We start from the raw sequence: 21,440 nt of genomic DNA, 5'->3' as shown, positions 1-21,440 counted from the left end.
GAAAACTCCATCCATGCCCTGTTTGCTATTCCACCTGTTTATCTTTCAGTTCCTTCAAAGTGTCTTTCATTTTTATAAGCTAAGTGAAGCAAGAGGAAAGTGGTATTCAGTAAAGTAGGTTGTGTTGAAATTGAAACAACAAAAAAAGATTAGGGTCGGCTAACCAGAGAAGTGTCACTGATGATGGTCTGTGTGTGGTAGTGTCTGTCCAGACTGTGTGCTGTTTTGGTCAGACATTTTTCTTTAATACTTAAAAAAAAAAAAAAAAAAATCCAGTTTTGCAATTCTTTTCCCTTTTCTTTCCAGTGGTCATTTATCAATGAGCTTGATAAGCTTCAATGTTTGCAGTCACTGCACTGTCAGAATAACCCTTTGATGGGCACAGAGAAGAGCCCAGAGACCGTGAGGCAGCTTATCATTGCCAAAATAGGCCAATTAAAGGTTCTGAACAAATCTGAGGTATGTGATGTGTTGTTGTTGTTGTTGTTTTTTCCCCCAACTAATCTCACAAAGGGTTCTGGAAAAAGTGTCACTGTAAAAGCATTGGGAAAGTGGGAGGGTGTCTGGAGTTTCTTCCCTGTCTCAATGAATGCATGTGTATAGCTGGAAACCTTCACTTTGAAAATGGACAGAATCAGGAAACCCTGGATTCTGTTCTTGGCTTTGCTAATAACTCATTGTAACCTTGGGCAAGACACGTAAGGTAAATTTTTCAAAAATACCTAAGTCCTATTGATGTCACAAATGGATCTTTTTCCCCCTGTATAGAACTTTTGAGTTAAATAGGTTTAACAAAACCATTTAAAGTAGCTTGCCATTTTTTCTTTTCCCCCTTTTCAGGTCAGAAATTATAACATATGTACACATGACAACCTCAGTGTTATCCTTTTCAAAATACAGTATCATTGTAATAATTGATGCTGGGATGTTGAAAATATAGAGAACTTTCAAAACCATATGACTTGTTCCATAGTTAAGAAATCATTGTGCTCTGAGCTTTCATACCCCTCATAATATTGTTTTCAGACTGTACTCTGAGAGCACTGATGACATTGACTAAACTGAGTCTGAATCGGTTGTGGGAGTTGAGATTTTTCCAGACTCTTTGCAGTTTTATAAGGTGCTGAACTACAAGTAACTAATATCTAGAAATCTTGACTCTTGAAGGATTATGAACTTGGGTTTTTTTGGAAATGTAGTTTAGTGACCCAGTAAGTGTTTTGTACTTGTCGATTATAGATCTTTCCTGATGAAAGAAAGGGAGCAGAGCTTGACTATCGCAAAATGTTTGGCAATGACTGGATAACGGCTGGTGGAAATCAGAATCCAGACAAAAACAGACCAAATGAGGAATTTCTTGCTGCTCATCCTAGGTACCAGTTACTCTGCCTTAGTAAGTACAGTCGAGGTGAAATGAAGATTTCCCTGCTTTGGTATTATGTATGTTCTGATGTTTTCAGTGTACAGAGGTGGCAGAGATCTTTTAATGATTTGTCCTTCTGTTCTGGGGGCCTCGTTTATTTTTTCAACTTGCCATATTTGAAGAGAAAGGAAGAAAACAAAAACAAGGTCAAGCAATATAAGGACCTTTCTGCCCACATGCTCCGACTGGTTTGGAAAAGGCCAGCATGCAGAACTGCAGGACGGTCAACGGTTCTGTAGTCGTTCTCCCAATCGCCAGCGTTACTGCTTCTAATTAGTTTCAAAACAGCCCTCTGACACTGGCACTCTGCTCCTTTCCCTTTAAGTTTACAGTTTTTTCAGGACAGGAATATCCTGCAGTTGTCAGTGCCCTGCTGCAGTCCTGTACTGTCTAGGCAGTCAGGCAAGCTGACTTTAAGGAGCTATTTACAGCCCACCTGCCCACCAAGACCTTCTGGTTGATTTCTAGGGGGTCTTCCAGTAAGAACATGAGAGGCCCCCTAGAAATCAACCAGGTAGGCAGACTGGAGCAGACCAATGGTCCATCTAGCTCAGTAGCCTGTCTTCTGACAGTGGCCAATGCCAGCTGCTTCAGAGGGAATGAATGGAAAGGGCAATCATCAAGTGATCCATCCTTTGTGGACCATTCCCAACTTCTGGCAACAGGCTAGGGACACTCGCAGCATGAGGTTGCATCCCTGTCCTTCTTAGTGACTGTTAGTAACTGTTTCCAGAAATGTCAGCCAAAGGAGCACTCCCATCAGGCTGGAGGTATGATCCTATGCCCTGGCAGCTCCTCCTGTAGGTTAAGTGCAGTTGAATTTCTTGTAAGACAAGGAAATTCTGTGGAGTTAATCAGATAGCTTCTTGTGTATGTTGTCTTCTGATTTCTTGCATATCCAACCAAATTCTAATCCTCCATTTCCCATTACGTAGGTAGCTCCTTGTTCCATTTTCCTTCAGTAGCTAAAGTGGCAGTGTCCATATACTGTCCCTGATTATATCCCACTAGAGTAAAGACAGACCTAGGAGAGGCTGCCTTCTCAGTCACTTTTTCAGCTCGCAAAAGGGCTTGTGGAGTCCAGCCCCTCAGACTGAACTTTTGAATTTTTGAATTGCATTGCTCTACTGATTGAACTGTCTTGCTGTTGCATTGTGACCCTTACTTTTTGCTGCAGCTCTTTGGCCCTGCTTTACAACTACCTTCTTGCTTGGCTTTCTTTAATTAGTCAATAACATTGTTCAGAGATATTCTATTACAAATACAGAAAGCACAGGAGCATGCTGGCCACAGCTGCGCACAGACTGTTTGTTCCTGGGGTGCTCTCACTGCAACTAAGAAATGGATGTGAGTTGGAAAAGTGTTCTGGGTTTTGACAAACAGATGAATACTTCAGGCATCCTATTTTGCTTTTTAAATGCCCAGTATCCAAGTTGCAATTCCATGCTGAAAAATCTTCTCTGTAAGCCTTTTTTTTTTTTATAGGTGATTATTGAAAATGAGTGAAATTATTCTCAGTATTATCATGTTAACAGGAGTTGAGATCTGCTAATTGATGTTTTTAGCTCATAGCACTGCTGGAGCCCACCTACTGAGCTCCTGGACTGTGGAAAGCAGGACTGCTTAGCTCCTATGGTAGCATAACAGAGAGAGGCAGTAGAGTTTCATGGTCGTTGCATGACCTGGATACCATGTTGTCCCACAGACAATTACCGGAAAGTTTTCCTATGCGATGACTTAAACTGGAGAGAGAATTTTAGCTGAACTATCTCCACAGCTTTCTTTTGTTCTTTCTTCCGTCTGTTTACCACTAATCTAGTTTGTTGATTTCATTTGTGTGTGTTTTTTATTAACAGAATATGGTGCTCCTGAAGAAGGTGAACTGAAACGACAACAGCCTTTCATTCTGAAAAATCAGCTGCTAAGTAAGAGGCCAGAAATCAATAAAATTATATATTTTGCATTTAAAATACTCTCCCTGGAGCAGTAAGGAATAGGTGCTTTAAGTACCCTTGAAGCCAAGTTGTACACCAAAAAGGAACAGTAAAGGGCACAAAAATTGCCTTCCAGTTCATCTTGAAGTTGAATACACTTCCCAGAAACAAACTGATAGTTAAGGCTCTATGGATGTATTTACAGCTTTATTAGAATGGCATGTGTGTCAGGATCTCCCTTGTAAAGGTTCCCTAGACTGCCTTAACTCTGGTCCCACATAGCTACTTCCCAGACTGTACAACTGACTTATCTGGATGTATGATTTTTTTTGACAATATGATCCCTGCAGACTTTCAGGATGCAGCAGGGAGGGTGAAGAGGAAGTATTATGGTATTACAGCCATGGTATGCTATAAGGATTGGCAGGGTAGACTGGGCTACTTTGATCCTTCATGTCCCTTTATCCCCCATATGCATGCCAGAAACACTATGATCCAAGGTCTGTGAGAGCTAGTAGTTACAGCCTGCCTTGGGCTACGGAGCTAAGACCCAAGAGTCAGAATCCAGGCAGATTAATACCTTCAGAGACTCAGCCTTACAGATGAGTGTAATTATCCTTGGCCTTTCCAACCACAGCATTACTCTTTTAATTTTTGGGGTGGGGAGGCAGGCAGATTCCAGCCATGAGTTCAATTCAGCCAGTCTAACGGGAAACAAAAGCCTTCATTCTGCTGACTTGAACAGAAGTACCCATGATTTAGGACTTCTGTCCAGAGCAGTAGATCTATGCCAGTAGAAATCAAATTTGCAGCTTAGGACTTCCACCTACTAAGGTTGTTAAATGTGATTGATTGGGCATTTATATAGATTTTTTTTTTTTTTTTTAATGCTACCTAATATTCAACATCCTCCCTTTTTATTGGGGGCTTGGGAGAGTAGCAGCCTGGGCTTTAGCTTTCTGGGATGTGCATTTCCAAATGATCAAAAAATCATGTCCCTCTCAGGCGGGAGCGGAATGACTTTAGAACATTTGATTTTTTTTTAAATCCATCTTAACTGGCACATTCACTGTTTGTCTTTGCAGCTCACTTAGTAAGTTGGAATTCCCTGCATGCTAAGTGCCCAAAGGATTTATGCAAATTGTATTCGCACTTAAAGAAACAGAAATTAATGCCTGGTACCAGTGGATCTAAAGTTCATATAATGGAATTGTGCTCAAACTTCAGTTACGCTTCTCATTATGACTGACTTTCTCATTTTTTTTAAAGCTTTGACAATTAAATGTCCAGACAAACCTGATCAGAAACCTATAGAGAAGAAACTACCAGGTAAAAACAGGAATGTTAATTGTTCATTTCAATGCCACAGCAGTTCCTTTGTGGGTTTTTTTTTTTTTTAAATACTCCCTTTCCTGAAGAAATCTGGAGGCAGCTGCTTCAGAATGCTGCTGAGAGGGGGGAAGACCAACTTGTTCTGTTTACAGTTGCTAGCAGGATAATGGAACCTTTCACCTCAAGGTTACTGGTTAAAAGTCAGTAATGACAGTCATTACCATATGATGGCTGTTCAGTAATGTGTGGAAAACAAGCTCTAGTCCTTCCCCTTCCTAGTGGATGCTTCTACATCACAAGACTTAAGTTGGCACTGATGGTATGAGCATGATTCAGTCTGTATGCCAATTTGCTGTCAAGCCAGAAATGCTGACAGGGGAAACCTGCATGATTACCAACCCCTCTGCCTTTGATAAAAAGTATGAGATTATTTAAAAATTTAAGGTTAGTACTTGTGGAAGTACAAATAATATTTGGTTGCCCTCAGACCTGTTTGTAAGTACTGGAGTCAAACACGGGTGCTGAAGGAAGAGTTGTGGTGTAAGTAAATGTGATTGATGGAAAGGTATTTATATATAGTCTCCCAGAAGTGAAACAAAAAAATTGAATCTTATGCTTTGTGTAATGATAGCATTGTAGCCCAAATTAGTTTCCATGCTGTTTTGGGGCTCTCTGAGCACAGTGTTGTAAATCCCTATAGGCCACACGCTCCAAATTATGCTAAATTTATAGCTTAGATTCTAAGAAACCCAATTCTGACTTGGACATCAACTCTGTGTTCCTTGCTTGTTTAGATTAAATTCCTGGCTTAGTCTTCCTTGACTATTATATGTCAGTTTCTGCAGAATCTCCTTTCATTATAATAGTCATGCTGAGGAAAAGGTCCACTTACAGTAATATGTTCAGTTATGTCTAAACTAGAATGTGCTCCTGCCTCTGACACTCCACTCAAGGCTTTAACAGTTTGAAGTTGAGTTGTACTGACCTAGCTAAACATCAAGGGAAGAACGCTATTAAATATTTATATAAATACTAAATGTCTTTCAACAGATATGTCTGAATTTGTTCTATGAGGAAAGACTTATTCATTTTTTATTCTAAAATAAAAATAACATTTATTATCACAAGTTGCATAAAATCAGATACAGCTTTTACAAAAATGTTTGATAGAAAAATAGTTTTCTAAGTACATTGTGTGATATTACAGAAATAACTCACTATTGCTGTGCCTTCAAAGAAAATCAATATCTTTGTACCAGACACACACAATGGGAAACCTCTCTTGTACAAACTAAACTTATTTTCATTATGGAACTTTGAGTATCGTCTTGTCACTTTGTTATGAACCAATCCATAACGCTACTAGCAGTTTGTTTGGAACTAATTAAATCCTGAAACATACATTAAGTGTTCCACAATGACATTCATTTCTTTGTGCTTCAAAAGTTGAGACTCCTGCTCCTAAAGCATTAAGGAGGAGTTGCAAAAGAAATATCACACCAAAATCTGAGTGATATATATGAAAACTGTACTATAGGTCATGAAGGTCACTTAGACCTGAAAGGAAAAATAAATCATGAAGCTATGTTGAATGAAAATATTTTTAGGTAGTAGCATGTTACTTATCAGTCTAGTCTACCAAAGAGAATTGATTCAGACATAAAAACCATATTTGATTGACAGTATGATCTGGTAAAACTTAAAAGCTGCTAGGATGTAAGTACATAATCAGGTTGCCTGGTTAACTATTTGATTTTTCTTGACAGATTCTATGACTATTCAGAAGGTCAAAGGCTTGCTGTATCGTCTACTTAAAATTCCTGGTTCAGAACTGAAATTGTCCTACGAAAGTTCTAAAGTAAGTAACAACATAAGTTGTATTTAAAAGGTCAACACTGCATTCTAAAATATTATAGAATGAAATAGATTTCACTTAAAGGCCAGCAGTCTTTGCTATTTTTAGGCCTTATCCAACTCCTTTGGACTTAAATTTTTTCCCCTGGCCATCTTTCACCAAAAGACTTACCTAACAGTGTGCATTTTAAATGAGCCTGAATTTTTTTTTTTTCTTCTAGATGGAAGGCAAAGAAATTGAACTAGAAAATGACCTAAAGCCCTTGCAGTTTTATTCTATAGAAAATGGAGACACTATGTTAGTACGGTGGTAACCTTTTTTTTTTTAACTGGTCTCTTCTGAAGATGCACAGTGCTGTTCAGCCCAAGCCTACCCCAGAAGAGCATCTACAATTTCTACCACTCTTCCTGTACGTATTTAACGTGGATTTCATAAACAGGGACAGAGGCCTATTTGAAATGATGCTTGTAACTCCTGCATGTATATTTTTAAAAAAATTAGTACCTGTGAGTTTTAGAGGTGCATAATTCCCAGATTAAATGGAATATTAGCATGCAGGTTTCTTCAAGTTTTATGCTGCACTGGTGAGAATTTCTATAGAAGAATCAATTTTAAGCAGACCCACCCATGTATTTTACTCAGAACATGTAATTTAAAATCTCATTTTCATTTGTAATACCTGCAAGCATAAAGCCACAAGGACAACTACTGTTGCACTAGAAAAGGGCACTTAAACTCTGCTTTAAGGGAGAGAGGAAATAATTTAAGGAATACTTCTAAGGAAGCCTTTGAGAAAAGACCAGAGCTAGCTAGATAAGTGTGTGGAAAGTTTAGATCAGTATTCTTATCTCCTTGTTGCTGTATCCTATTTACACATCTATAGGGAAAAAGATCACAGTTAAGATTAAGCTGCTGAATTGGAGAATTTATTCAAAATAGCTGTGCAATATGCTGACAAGTTATGCAGTTTAATGGATATTCTCTGTATGTTGATCAAACTTTTTTCTAGTCATCAGAAAGATGCAAATTCCTTTGAATCTGGTTATTATTTGCTGTAGTTCAAGATTTGGTATAAGCAAAGTTTGATATCTTACATCCAAATCACTAAAAAGTATACACAAACTCAATATAAGTCCTAAAATCTAACTATCCCAACCCCACATGAGCAAGTACCCGGTTACAACCCTCCCCCAGTTTGCGGTTGTGGATTACATTAATCCTGTAAAGGGATGTGCTGGCATGGAACCTTGCACCTGCTGACTCATGTATAGCACTGGTTCTACACTATTATCATCCTAATACACATTCCAAACAAGCTTGTTGGAATTCATATGTGCATTAATTACCAATAGTCCTTTAACTTTATAAAAAAGGAAATTGACAAAACCAAAAGTTTAAGATAAACTAACAAACATCTCACCTATAGAAAAATGCTACTCTGGACAGCATCAGTCCATTTTTATCAAAATGGATTAGCAAATATTAATTACATTATAGGTGAAATTTCCACTATTAAACACCCAATCAGGACTACTAAGGTGGTATCTATCATCTTTCCTCACATCTACAAGGATCTCCACATAATTCCTTCACTTTCCAGAGCTCTGTTAGTTCCTGTGGGGAATACTGAGGGGAAGATAGCATTCCAGTTTCACATGTCTTCTCACACAACCAGAGGCTGTCCTGTTAAAGACAAGGATTTCAGTTGGCTTTTTTGGAAAGGGACCATATTTTAAGTGCACTAAATCACACACATACTAATATGCCAGTAATACACATTGCCTACATTGTTAATTTGATTAAAACCCTCAGATGAATTGTCAGACATCTTACAGATGCATCAGGGCATAAGCCAGCCCCTAACTGATGAGTGCTAGAAATTTTCCTGTGGATCAAATAATTTCATAATGGTCACAATATGTATGTGGGGATGGATACACTTTCCTCTGGTCTGATCTGGCCAGGTGATTCATATATTACATGTTACCCCTGAAGCCTGATTGGTCAACCTATGTCACGTGTGCCGAAGCTGATTGTCAGTGGCACTCACACTGCCCGCATTTTAATTTAATTTTAAATGAAGCTTCTTAAACATTTTAAAAACCTTATATAACTAAACTATTGTTGCATGTAAAGTAAATATTATAGACTTATAGAAAGAAACCTTAAATTAGAGTGAATAAATGAAGACTTGGCATACCACTTCTGAAAGGTTGCCAACCCCTTGGTTAATCAGACACTGAGTAGAAACTCTTGACAAACTATTGTTAATAGGAGTGGTGTTGGAAACTGGAAAGACAAGTGTCCCAAACAATGTATTCATATAACCCCTCTGCCTGAGGTTAGTATGATAACAAATAGCACAATTTGAGATGTAGCTATTTAATGAAAAGGAAGTCACCCAGTAATAATATAAGATTTTATTCTATATGCACCAAGAAATAATTATTTTTTTAATTAGATGGGAGAAGGTGTGATGGAAATGTTTGTATATTGAACTGCTCATGTGAATTAAAAAAAAAATTGAGACACTTGTTCATGCATTAAAATAGCTACTGCAGGAATGCCTTCCATGATGAGGAAAATTGTATTTTCTAGGGGCTGCTCAACTTGGTTTAAGAGCCATGCTACTGTACCATGAAAAACAGAATTTCTGCAGACTTGCTCACCTGATATCGTTTAGGCCCTATAGCTGCCATCCAAATGCCCATACTCACATCTTCACCCTGTAGATGTATTTTAAAAACAAAGATTAGCCTTGGGAAATAATTACTTGGCAATGCACCCAAGCGTGAAATTCTGAACTAAAGTCTCTTGTCCACTGACTGAACAAGTAAAATGTTAGTATTATTTCTTAAATGTAGTTTCTTCTGAGCATCTTTTAAAAATATCACCCACTCCTCCCAACATTGCTGAGGAAGCTGTGTATTAAAATGGTGGATTTTACAGGTTAGGAAACTAAGGCAAATATGGTCACAGAGGGAGCCAATGCAAGAGTGGGGTTAGAACTCAGGAAGGAGCTCCTAATCTCAAATCTCTCAACATAAAAGTCTACAAGTTAGCCAGAGCTAACAAGTCTAATTCCAGAATCAAAGGTGTGGTGTGAGAGAAGGGTAGGGGGAATGGGAGACCTTAAGATTTTGTGGGTGTTTTTAGCATGGGGCTTAAGTACCTGGTATGTCTTGAGTCGGTCAGAGTTGCTTGCCAACCATTGAACAATGTCTTTGGAGATAACATAACCAGACCCACAGGCAAAGGCAGGGTATGCTGGACTGGGATACTCCAGTTCTTGCCACTTCCCTGTCCGATCAACTGCCCAATTTAGTCTGAAACTTAAGATCAAAATAATCATGCAAACTGCTTTTGAAGAAGATATTTATAAAAAGCTCCAAGAATCCATGCAGTTTAGTCAATACAACTGAAGCAAACTAAGTAATAAATTCTAAGAAAAAGTGTAGAAAACTTTTCCTGGAGTTATGATTCAGATAGTCCTATTTCACTATAAAGCTTACCATGTTAAGAGTATCATTGAAACATTTAATTTCAAAGAGGCACTTATGCCCTGTTTATTTCCTCTAAGAAAATTTGTAAACACACGAAGGCTTGGTCCACACTGGGGCATGGGATCGATCTAGGAAATGCAACTTCAGCTACGAGAATAGCATAGCTGAAGTCAACGTTTCCTAGATTGAACTACGTTTACTTACTACAGGTCCACACAGCGCAGGAAAGCTTCCCCTGTCGACAGAGTTCCTCCTCTTGGCGAGCAGGAGTTCCGCAGTCGACGGGGAGCGCTTCATCGCGTCCAGATGAGACGCAATAAATCGATCCCAGAAGATCAATCTCTACCCGCCATATCAGGCGGGCAGTGTAGACCTAGCCTAACAGAAAAAAGCAATGCTAGCATACTTAACTCTAGTGTGCATCTACACTGCTACCAGCTTCAGTTAATGAAGTACAAATTCACTGACAAGAGATGTGTTAAACCAACACCATCGTGCCCTACCTGTCAAAATCCCTACCCCATACTCTTTTGTTTTACTTATGACAAATACAACAGGTGCATGCAGTTACAGTGATGATAAACATATTGGTCCACTGATACCAAACAAATGTCCTCCTAAAAATAGGAATCAAGGGGAAAGAGTCAGGCAGCAAAAGGGAGATTTGTTATCCTTCAAACATGGCTAATTTTGCAGAAATCAAAATAATAATGTGGGATCCTGGTAAGAACAGAAATCACCTTTCTTCATGTGAGCCACCACAGTATTCAACTCAAGCTGTCAGGGCACCAGACCTGGGTTTCTAATTTCAAATGCATCACTGCTTTGCTGTTTGACCAGTCATGTAACTGCCCCGTGCCTCAGTTTCCCCAGCTGCAAAATGGTGCTTACCAGGCAGACATTCACTGCAGGCCACACCCATTTAGTGCTTTTAGAAAAAAAAGCAACAGGTTTTATCCACCAAGGTTTCCTTTCTCCAGACAGGCCCGACTCTCCCCCGCAGGCTGCTGGTAAAATCCTAACAAACATACAAACTGAAGTCTAAGTTTAAAAATAGTAAAATCACCCCTTCCCCACGTTCACTTCCTTGTTCCTGATTCTGTCTTCAGCCCTTCCCTCAAAGATCAGTTAAAGGGGAAGGGAGTGAAAAAGGAGAGCTTTCCTGGTTTCTAAGGGTATGTCTACCCAGCAATGCAACACCCACAGCTGGCTTGTGTCAGCTGACTCAGGCTTGGGCTGCAAAATTGCTATGAAGATGTTCAGGCTCCAGGACCCTCCCCCCTGGTGGGGTCCCAGAGCTCAAGCTCTGACCCAAGCCCGAACATCTACATCGTAGTCTTACAGCCTGCAAGCCCAAGTCAGCTGCAGGTGTTGAATTGCTGCATAGACATACCCTAAGGGCTAAACAGGGCTCAAGCTAGCATGCTAAATAGCAGTGTGGATGGTGTAGCTCCAGTGGAGCCAGGCTACTCACCCAAGCTGCAATACCCACACAACTATATCTGGTATGCTAGCTTGAGCCCATCTATCCAGGCTGTGCGACATACTGTCAGAGGCGCCAAGCTCCCTCCTATTGTGAGGGAGACTGTTCCTATTCCCCGCTCCCAGCATACTTAGGATGAAGGCCTACTAACCCCATCATCCCCCTGGGCCCAGTTGAGAGGGAAACCTGGATTGAATCACACTTCTAGGCTCTGGTCCCAAGCCCTAGCCAGTCAGCTGCCTGCATTCTTTTTCAAACCACAAACTTCCACCCTGGGATGACTTCCTCTCACAGGTCTGTCCTTTAAAATACAACCCCTCAAAGGGCTTAATATGGCCCCAGTGTCTTTTCTTCCCTGCTCAATCTTAAAATACCACAATTCCCTATACATGGGAATAATAGTATTTACCCACCTTCAAACAATGTTTTAAAAAGCACTGTTGAAAAGTGCTATATAAGAACTAAGTATTTTTATGAACAGGTCCTAGATGTAATCACAGCCAGCTGCCATAATTGTGTCACTGTGCCAGGCTGTTACGATTTAGAAACAGGGCCTAACATGGCTTAGGTCAATCAAAAGCTAAGTGAGTTTTTATGGCCCAGAGAGCCATTACACACTGGCATGTCAGTTGCAGTGGGGTGGATGCTTAGAACTGAACAGCTGAAGACTGACATGGATTGGCAGAGGTGAGGTGAGCACGAAACTATCACACTACATGCCCACACAATGGCTGGCTCTAGTCACTGTTAGCAATCTCTGTTTAATAAGCACTGATATTCACCCAACAGTACGCAGCTGCAAGTGGTTGAGACCTTTTCTGCTTAGGCTAGTTACCAACAAGCAGTGATTCTTAATAAATTTTGCTAAGCAAAGCCTTAAGTATATTTAGATGCCATCAAGCCATAGCAAGATAGAAGGCAAACATCATGCATTCAGGACTGCAATTTAATGATTTATGATTGTTTGCTGTATATCCATCAGAGACAATGGAGTCTACCATGAGAAAATCTGAATGCCATGTACCAAATGTAGGCTATAGACCTCTATAGGGAATTAATAAAATTATTCTAATTTATTGCTAAAATTTTAGGTTATTACAATTTTGCCTTTACTGAACGTTAGCATATTCCGTTATTTTCCTACACAATGCTTAAGAACACGATAACTCAGATACTTGGTTGCTTATATAATGAAATGAAATGTCTGAGATACTCAAGAAAATTCATAGGACGTTTCGGCTCTGTCAAGTAGTGCCAAGCACCGGAAATATCAAGGGTATGGCCATGCTGCAATCGCAGGTGTGATTGCAGCACAGGTTGGCAGAGCTTTAACCTAACTAGCATGGCTAAAAATAGCAGTGAAGATGCAGCAGCGCAGGCTAGCACTGCAAGTAAGACTCTAGCATGCTTGGAGAGCCCACACCACTGCTATTTTTAGCCATGCTAGAATGGGAATAGCAGCCCATGCTAAAAATCATGCCTCCGACTGCAGCATAGCCATAACTTTAATCAGCCCCACCTTCCAGTCCAGTAGGGCTTCTGTAACATGATGATACCCCCAAGACATCAGCATCACTGGGGAAAAAGAGTTTACAAAAATGCTGCCGAGGGATTAGCCTGAAATTGCGTTTAACATTTCCGCATCCAATTAAAGTCACATTATTGTAATTTAAGGTGTTAACAGCATCTCCTGTTAAACACCAGATGGCGTGGACTGTATACTTCTGGAGAGGAGATTCTAGGTAACCTATGTAAACACAGACAAATAGTGGAGTTTAATCTGAATTGAAGATCCTTAATATTTTGCCTGTGTCAAGGATGCTTCCTGAATAGCATCTTTCAGGTAACCAATTTTAAATACTTTCTTCAGTTTCAGAGGACTCTGTTAAGCTCACTCAATTCACATTTTATTGAGCAGTGTGCCTGACTACAGTTTGGTCTTGGCAGTTTTTAGGCGTCATCATAGGCAAATCATAGCTAAAAGGAGCAAGAGTTAAGGGGAAGTGGTGGCTCCATCTCTTCAAGTCTTCAGATCCAAGACTGCATGCCTTTTTGGAAGATGTTTTAGTCATACACAAATTACTGGCCTCAGTATAGAGGTAACTGGGAGAAGCTGAAAGCTCTCAACAGTCGGTTTGAGTTAGGAGTAGACAGCAGCAAGAATCTAAATGAGTTCATACAAGGTGATATTTTGCAAAAAAGTCTGGGTGAGGTTTCGAGCCTGTCAGTTACCAGGACATGAAGGTAAGGATGGGACCTACCCTATGCAGCTGATACTGACTCTTTCAGTTTGAAGGTTAGACAGACTTTCCTGGGTAGGCCTGCTAATTATCATCATTAAAAATCTCCAAAGCCCCCTGTTTTTCTTTAATCTTAATTCATAACAAAGCCAAATTCTAAACTTTTTTTTACACCCTTGACTTCAAGGAGTTACTCTTCTTTTACAACTTGAAGAGATCAGAATCAGTTGCACAGGGCAGCCACCCTTAAAACTCATTTGACCAACCTGCCACTGATATCTGCGGACACTACCACTGAAGCCAAGGAAGTAATGCCACAGATTAATCTGGTCCTGTGTGTCTGCAGTTCTTAATGGGGTGACAGAGTTTCCATTATAAGTAAGGCCACTGCAAGATGAATGTAAATTCTGAGCCTAGACCCCTGGTTTCCCTGGCACACTAGAGTTGCAGCTTGGAACATTCTGGTATTTTTAAACCATTTTCATTAAAATATGAGAATGTGATAATCTAATCTGATTTCCAGAACAACACAGACCATAGAATTTTACCCAGTAATTGCTGCATCATGTCTGTAACTCCTGGTTGAGCTACATCAGAGAGAGCCATCCAATCTTGATTAAAGATTTTAAAGTGATTCACCATATCTGTTGGTAAACAATTCCCAGGATTAATTAACTTCACTGTTAAAATTTGTATTTCTTTTTTACAATAGTAAACTCAACTTTCAGTGTGCCACAGATTATTTTACATTGACAATCCATAGCTGCCTTGTAAAGCTGTCAGTGGGGCGAAGCTAGCATTTTAGCTTGTGGATAGAGGACAGTTGGGATTTCTTGGCAACTAGAATGATGTGGTGGGTGGTTTGGGATAAGCACATTAGCTGGAGGTTTCTGGTAACACGATCAGTAGTAAAATAGGTAATATTGACTTTTTTTCCATGTATACGCTGCAGAATACATGGGGCACCCGACTATAAAGCCAATTTTGTCCCATGGTACACAACCCATTTCCAAAAAATCAACCAGAAAAAGTCATACTGCCCTGAAAAAAAGGTAAAATTCAAAACAACGGTATGTCAGTACATGCTTGCAGTTTTTAACTTCACCTTATTTCTGCACAGAAATATTTATTACCTACTACTTCCTATATGCTACAGAGAAATGTTATGTGCTACCCAACGCATGTTCTAGCCCAGTATCAGAGGGGAGAAAGAGTTCTAGCTATTGTAAGGGCACATTCTAGAACAATTATCATCTGGCTTCTGCAACTCAGGATCCAGACCTGCCCTGACTGAAATTATGGAGCTTTACTAGTGACTTGAAGTGGGCACAAGCGGGACTCCATAAGGAGACTGCTGAACTGAATTTTACAGCAGTAAAACGTTCCATAGACATGGAGAAATTAAAAGATCCATGAAAAACCCAGTAAACAGAAGAGTTTGAGACTCACTTGCCCCACCAGATATTTGGCCTGTCGAGTTTTTCGTGCATTATCCTGTTGAACACAGCTTCCAAATTTATGTAACAGTCATCATCTGTCTTCAGCAACAAATCAAAGTTAGCTGATTCTACTGTCCTGTTGCCAAAAGAAAAATGGTGATGATTTACTGGGAAAAAAATTTAAACTGCATTACAACTCCACAACATAAACAGTGAAAGGACCCCTTGGAGAGGTAAGCCATTTGTCCTCTTCCTTTTATGTTTTTTCTATATGAAAGGAACCTGAGGTAGGATTTTTGCTATCCCTTACAGCTGATGGGTTTAACTTGCAATGAATCTGTCTAAAACAGTACTGACCACAAAAGGATATGAACTCCTGCTGAGGACTACATCACAGCTATTAATGCCAGAGGTTGTATAAAGGGCTGATGGTCCAGCTAGCCTTCTGTATGAGAACAATTGGTTCAAGGGTAGTGCAACTAGGAAAGTTTACAAGGAATGATTAGTAATAATTTGGTGCTTACCCTCTGTAAAGCACTCTCCAAATATTAAATGGGCAATCCTTAACATCCCTGTGAGGTACATACATTATTTTACAGATAGAGAAGCTGACTGTAGGGAGAAACTCAAAGAATTAGAGTGAGATTATTCCTTGGTTTAGCCAGAAAAATAGGCTATGTTTTGAAGGACATTCCTATATATTCACTTCCCCTAAGGAGCAAACTGTTTTCCTTAAATCCTTTATTACTGAAAAAGAAATGATTTTCTGCTAATGGGCAACCAGTCACCACAGAGAGTTAGACGACGTCAACTTTATTTCCCCTTTTAGCAATCAGAAGTGTTCTTCTGTTTCTCATTTGTGTATTCTACACTATTTGGCACATTCCTTTGGTGGCTTGAAAAAAACCAAACACCACAGGTAGCATTTAAAGTTATTATTTAACAAGAGAAGAATCAGCCCAAGTTAAACATTAGTCATTCCAGTGGCTTCAATAGTTACTCCTTATTTACAAGAGTGTGAACAGAGAACCAAGCCCATTGTCTTTTCTGATGTAAAAGCATATATTTTTGAATATATATGCATAGTTGTAGGAGATTTGCTGAACATATCTAAACAGATCTTCTTAGACTATTTATATGCATAAAAATATGCAATTATATGTTCAAATATGCTTGAACTTTTCAGTTAAATGTTCTCCAGTTAATGATCAATGCTGTTTTTAAAGTCTCGATGACTCAATTCTGATTGTATTACTCATTGAGGACTTGATCCTGCAATAGGATTACTCACTTGTGTGTGCGCAAGGTTAAGCACATACCTTTGGGAATGGGATTGTTGTTTACAAATAATAGTAATAAATACCCAGATATACTGTAAACTGAGCTTAGAACTGGAACAAAGTTCTCTGGTGTTTGTTTTTGATAATTACTCAGCTTCATATCTTCCAATACATGTACGTTGTGCAAATGTACTGAAACCAAACAGAATTTAAAATAAAAAAAAAACCCTAATTTTTAGAATAAAAGGCTGTGTTTTTTCAGCTTTTATGGGTAAAGTCTCCAAGAAATTGAAACCTTTAAAATACATTTTACTCCAAGGAGTTTACGTGTATTATCAATTGCTTTTTCAATTCACGTTCTGGATTGATGCTTCAGTCATTCATGTTTAGACCCTATTTTCACACAAGACAGAGGGCTCTGGCAGTAGCAGGCAGCGCTTGCATGATTGTTGTGATGACAAAGGGTGCTCAAAGCTATTTGGAAGCCTTTCTGGTCTGAGTGCTGAGCCTCTCCCACCTTGGGTGCTAGAGCCCAGGTCCCAGGAGGCACTGAGCACTTCAAGCTGAAATCTACCTTGCAATGGAAATTGAGGGTGCTCAGGACTTGACAGGGTTGAACCCTTTGGTCCTGATCCAAAGCCCACTGCGGTCAGTGCCAGTCTTTCTGTTGACTTCCATGGGCTTTGGGTCAGGCCTTCTGTTTGTAATCAGGCTGACAGCCAGCATTTAAAATTTAAGCTGCTGGTCTTCAGATTGTGATTTCATGCTGTTAAACATCCCAGGTAGGGTTGTGGGCAAGATTTAACTCTAACTTGCATATTTGGATTTGTGGAGCAGAAATTTGTTTTTATAGATATTTGGGGTGGGGAAGGGAAGGAGTTCAGTCAGTAAAGATCAATCCTAAAAACCGAGCCCTCACTTTTAATCACCAGATGGAGTAATACAATTTTGTCCCTTATAGTGTGAAAACTAAACAAAACAAAAACAATGAAAAGAGTAAATAATTTTGTTATGTTATGTTGTGTAAATTTTCAGAATACAGCATCTCAAGGACTATCTGGCACCAGAAATAACCAGGGAAATCCTTAATAAAAAAATACTTTTTTCCCACCTACCATCGGTAGAAGTTCAGTAATTTGGCTGGAACATTTCTGTAGGTATCAACAACGTCTACAAAAACAATATCGCCATAGGCGCTGCTTTCTTCCTTCAATAATGCATCCTCTTCTTCAAGGTTTTTTAAGTGGTTTACAAACCTCTCAGGGCGAGTATGAAGGCTTTGTAAAAGAGCATCACCTTCTGAATGGGAAGGAGGAGAAATCATACACAGCCAAAATTACACATCGGTTAATATCCACGTGCAGTACACTACATACAGCTGTGTATATTTTTCTTGTACTAGAAGCAGCATGTTTACGTATTTATTTTATCAGTAAGCATCCAGCCAAAATCTGGATTTAGGAAATTTTGCAATTCTTTTTTAAAAATGAAGACACTAATTTTACAAGTTTACAATGATAAAAAGCAAAAGTTGCAGACAATAAGTTGGAGCGGGGGGAGAAGGAGTCGTACATATACCAAATTCACGGTCCATTTTGGTCAATTTCACGGTCAGAGGATTTTAAAAATAATAAATTTAATGATGTCAGCTATTTAAATCTGAAATTTCACTGTGTTGTAATTGTCGGAGGTCCTGACCGCAAGACGAGTTACAGGGAGGCAGGGTCGCAAGGTTATTGTAGGGGGGTTGCAGTACTGCTACCTTACTTCTGCATTGCTGCTGGCAGCAGCGCTGCCTTCAGACCTGGGCAGCTGGAGAGCAGCAGCTGCTGGCTGGGTGCCCAGCTCTGAAGGCAGAGCCACTGCCAGCAGCAGCGCAGAAGGAAGGATGGCATGGTCTGGTATTGCCACCCTTACTTCTGTGCTGCTGCAGAGCTGGGTCCTCAGTCAGCAACCCCCACTCTCTGGCTGCCCAGCTCTGAAGGCAGTGGCGCAGAAGTAATGGTGACATGGTATGGGATTGCCACCCTTCCTTCTGTGCTGCAGCTGGTGGCAGCGCTGCCCTCAGAGCTGGGTACCCAGCCAACAGCCACTGCTCTCCAGCCATCCAGTTCTGAAGGCAGCGCAGAAGTAAGGGTGGGAGAAGGAGGAGGCAGGTTTTACACAGGGTTTCAATGCACTTTAAGATCCTCCTGCACAGATGTATGGGAGATTAGACTGCTCAATCATATCTACTCAGCACGGAAATGGCACTTGAATGTGGTTTGGTGTCTGACACTGTATTAACTGTTGTGTGGAGTCAACCATGTTACAATCCGATTACACACAGCAAAGTAGTGTAGACAGGCACTTACTAGCTCAGAGAAAAAGCCCAGAACTGGATCTATTATTCCCTTATTTTCGTCTTGTAGTGAAGCTTTAATTCACTGAAAAGTTTTTATAGGCTGAAGCTGGTTTGTGTGCCCCCAAATCACATTTTAAAACTAAGTTAGTTAGTTATTTTACTTGAGAAAAATACATTTCTGCTTTTCCTTATGCCAGGGCAGACAAACCAGCCTCACTTTTCAAAAGTGTTAATACAGAGCCAACTCAGTTTTTCCATTATAGCAGCTGCTCTGTGGTGCCAGTTTAGATGCCAGCTTCAGCGCTAGGTGGCCCAGAGACCATGCAGAGTTTGAAAGGGCTCCCAGAGGCTCACACACAATCTGCTGAAATGGGTGCAAAGGGCAACAGCATTGCTGGGAAAAGCAAGCCCACTTTAGCTTTAATGTCACCATTAGCCAACAACTGCTCCACAGTGTTGCAAGATAAACTGCAGTTATTTTCTATTCTAAATATAGGGAAAAAGTGGTAACTGTTAGCACAAGTTGACTTCTTAAAGGCAACCAATGTAGAACTTTTTTCTTTAACTTGGTCTTTTGACAACAAGAATTAAGGACGGGGACAGGGAAATCTGTTTGGACAGAAGGGGAAAAGGTTATTGCGTTAATAAAAAGACAGCAAAGAGATAAAAATTGGCTTAGCTGGGTGGTAAGGAGCAACTAAAGATGTCAGCATGTCAACAAAATTTTATTTAGTACAGGACTTATATGAGAGAGGAATAAACTAAAAGTAGAACTTCTTAGTCAATCAAATTAATATTGGACACAGATCGATCATTCATGTCAGAGCTGTCGTTTAAATGTTCTATCGCAGGATAGAGAGATGCTCTACTACATTTTTTCCAGACTTACCTTGAATAGTGTAAATAAAGCCTCCTGCTATTCCTTCCACACCATCTGTGAATTCATGTGGCCATGAACCTTCCCCTGTCTGTCAGAGATTGATTAAAAACATTACAAAAAGAGAAATGTGTCAGTAGCAAAAGTTGAGCTAATTCCTTCTAACTACAAAACTTGATGCAACAACTAAGAATAACTATGTACAGTACATTTCTTTAGATATCTGCATATGTAAAAGACTAAGACTTTAATTATAATTTTAGGATGAGATTTTAAAAAATGCCTTAGGGATTAATGTGCTCTATTGACATTAAAATTAACAGCCATGAGGCTTCCAAAACAGAGGCAGCTTTGGAAATTGTAGCATTAATTTCTGTGTTCTATTCCATCCTCTCATCATACTAGAAAGTTAGATTTGAAATTAAGAGGAAAGGGTTAAACTATAATGGCTCAGCATGCTGTTTGTGAATCAGCAGAAAGTGGTGACAAGGAAAGAGAATTCATTATCTTAGGATTGCAGTAACTGGGCAGAATTCACTGCTGGCAGATTCAGCTGCAGTGAATTTGACCCATTAGCTTTGAAGTCCATAAAAGGAAGGGGTGAACTTTACTTCCATGCAGAGTGGAAAATAGGTCTTTAATACAGTCAGTGGCACCATTTTCTTTGTTCACCAAAGGGCTGGATGCCAAGGTGGGGGTAAGTTGAAAATTAAACCAATAGAGGAAGCCAGACGGAGTCACCTGAAATGACTGGACATTTACAGAGAAACCTAAGGAGCACCGGGAAACGGGACAGAACGAGATCTTAAGTTAAACTTTTACCAAAAATAACTGATGATTGGAACACAAGTAGTATGAAGAGATGACACACCGTAGAGACTCTGAGAACTCCTCCTCCATCATTAACCATCACTTTGTGAAGATTCCTAGAAACAAGGCCTTGAAGGTCCTGGCTTTCCCACACAATAGTACCTTCAAAACTCTGTGAAGAAAGTACACCACAATTCACCATTAGCAGGAAAAATATATATAAACAAACAAACAAAAAAAACACACATGCACACGCATGGCCCTACTTGCGATATTGTGGAAATTGCGGATTCCACAACATCCGGCTTATACTGCAATTTTGACAGCCGCTCTCATCCTCAGGCAGCCAACTGCAGAAAATCGCATAAAATAATGGACTTTATTACTGCAAATAATAAGGTCCATTATTACTTTTCTGCAATTTTCCATGGCTTGTGTGCAACTCAGCTGCAAATTTTTGACAATCATCCTGCAATTCAAATAGGGTCTTATACATACATACACACACACACACAAAGACTTTAGAGAGTGGAATCAAATGGAAGTATCACAATTTTAATTAAAAAACTATCAATTTTACAGAAATGATGGTTTTATAATATAGCATAATGTTTTTACTTAGACTTCACTGCAATAAAATCAGTTAAAAATAAAATGATGCACCTATGAAATAGAACCAGACAATGTGCCTTTAAGTCAAATAACTTATTTTTCTACATCAGGAATGATATTAAACTTTAACAGAAGTCTATAATGTAAGATTTTTTTCCCTTTTTGTTTAAAAACTTTAAATTTTATTTAAAGGTGAACTGAAATGATTTTTAAAAATTAACTATAAAAACCTATATTACGAACAGAATAATTATAAGAAATTTGAAAGGCTTTTAGTTATCTGCCAAGACTTGAGATTAGGGATCTCT

The 21,440-nt window shown here is 39.5% G+C and overlaps 2 protein-coding genes across 6 annotated transcripts in view; one reads left to right on the top strand and one right to left on the bottom strand.

Moving 5' to 3' along the window:
• TBCE (tubulin folding cofactor E) overlaps window positions 1-7,060 on the top strand; it is a 97,779-nt gene extending 90,719 nt beyond the window's left edge. For both annotated transcript variants that reach the window (XM_034765072.1, XM_034765071.1), the window contains exons 12-17: window positions 307-459; window positions 1,240-1,393; window positions 3,280-3,348; window positions 4,627-4,686; window positions 6,456-6,547; window positions 6,765-7,060. In XM_034765072.1, the coding sequence (XP_034620963.1) occupies window positions 307-459; window positions 1,240-1,393; window positions 3,280-3,348; window positions 4,627-4,686; window positions 6,456-6,547; window positions 6,765-6,857 (621 nt within the window). In that variant the 3' untranslated portion in view covers window positions 6,858-7,060. The remainder of the gene's footprint in view (window positions 1-306; window positions 460-1,239; window positions 1,394-3,279; window positions 3,349-4,626; window positions 4,687-6,455; window positions 6,548-6,764) is intronic.
• B3GALNT2 (beta-1,3-N-acetylgalactosaminyltransferase 2) overlaps window positions 6,860-21,440 on the bottom strand; it is a 38,243-nt gene continuing 23,662 nt past the window's right edge. For 2 of the 4 annotated variants that reach the window (XM_034765075.1, XM_034765073.1), the window contains exons 6-12: window positions 20,582-20,692; window positions 19,723-19,801; window positions 17,605-17,788; window positions 15,220-15,345; window positions 9,717-9,876; window positions 9,214-9,270; window positions 6,860-8,227 (exon numbers count right to left, since the gene is read on the bottom strand). In XM_034765075.1, coding sequence (XP_034620966.1) covers window positions 8,093-8,227; window positions 9,214-9,270; window positions 9,717-9,876; window positions 15,220-15,345; window positions 17,605-17,788; window positions 19,723-19,801; window positions 20,582-20,692 — 852 coding nt within the window. In that variant the 3' untranslated portion in view covers window positions 6,860-8,092. Of the gene's footprint in view, window positions 8,228-9,213; window positions 9,271-9,716; window positions 9,877-14,318; window positions 14,415-15,219; window positions 15,346-17,604; window positions 17,789-19,722; window positions 19,802-20,581; window positions 20,693-21,440 lie in introns of those variants that run through there. The other 2 variants (XM_034765074.1, XR_004645046.1) reach the window with 2 other exon arrangements.

Source organism: Trachemys scripta, chromosome 3, assembly GCF_013100865.1.
Source record: "Trachemys scripta elegans isolate TJP31775 chromosome 3, CAS_Tse_1.0, whole genome shotgun sequence".
NCBI lineage: Eukaryota > Metazoa > Chordata > Testudines > Emydidae > Trachemys > Trachemys scripta.
The sequence above is the reverse complement of the archived record's forward strand: the minus strand, read 5'-3'. Positions and strand labels throughout refer to the sequence as shown.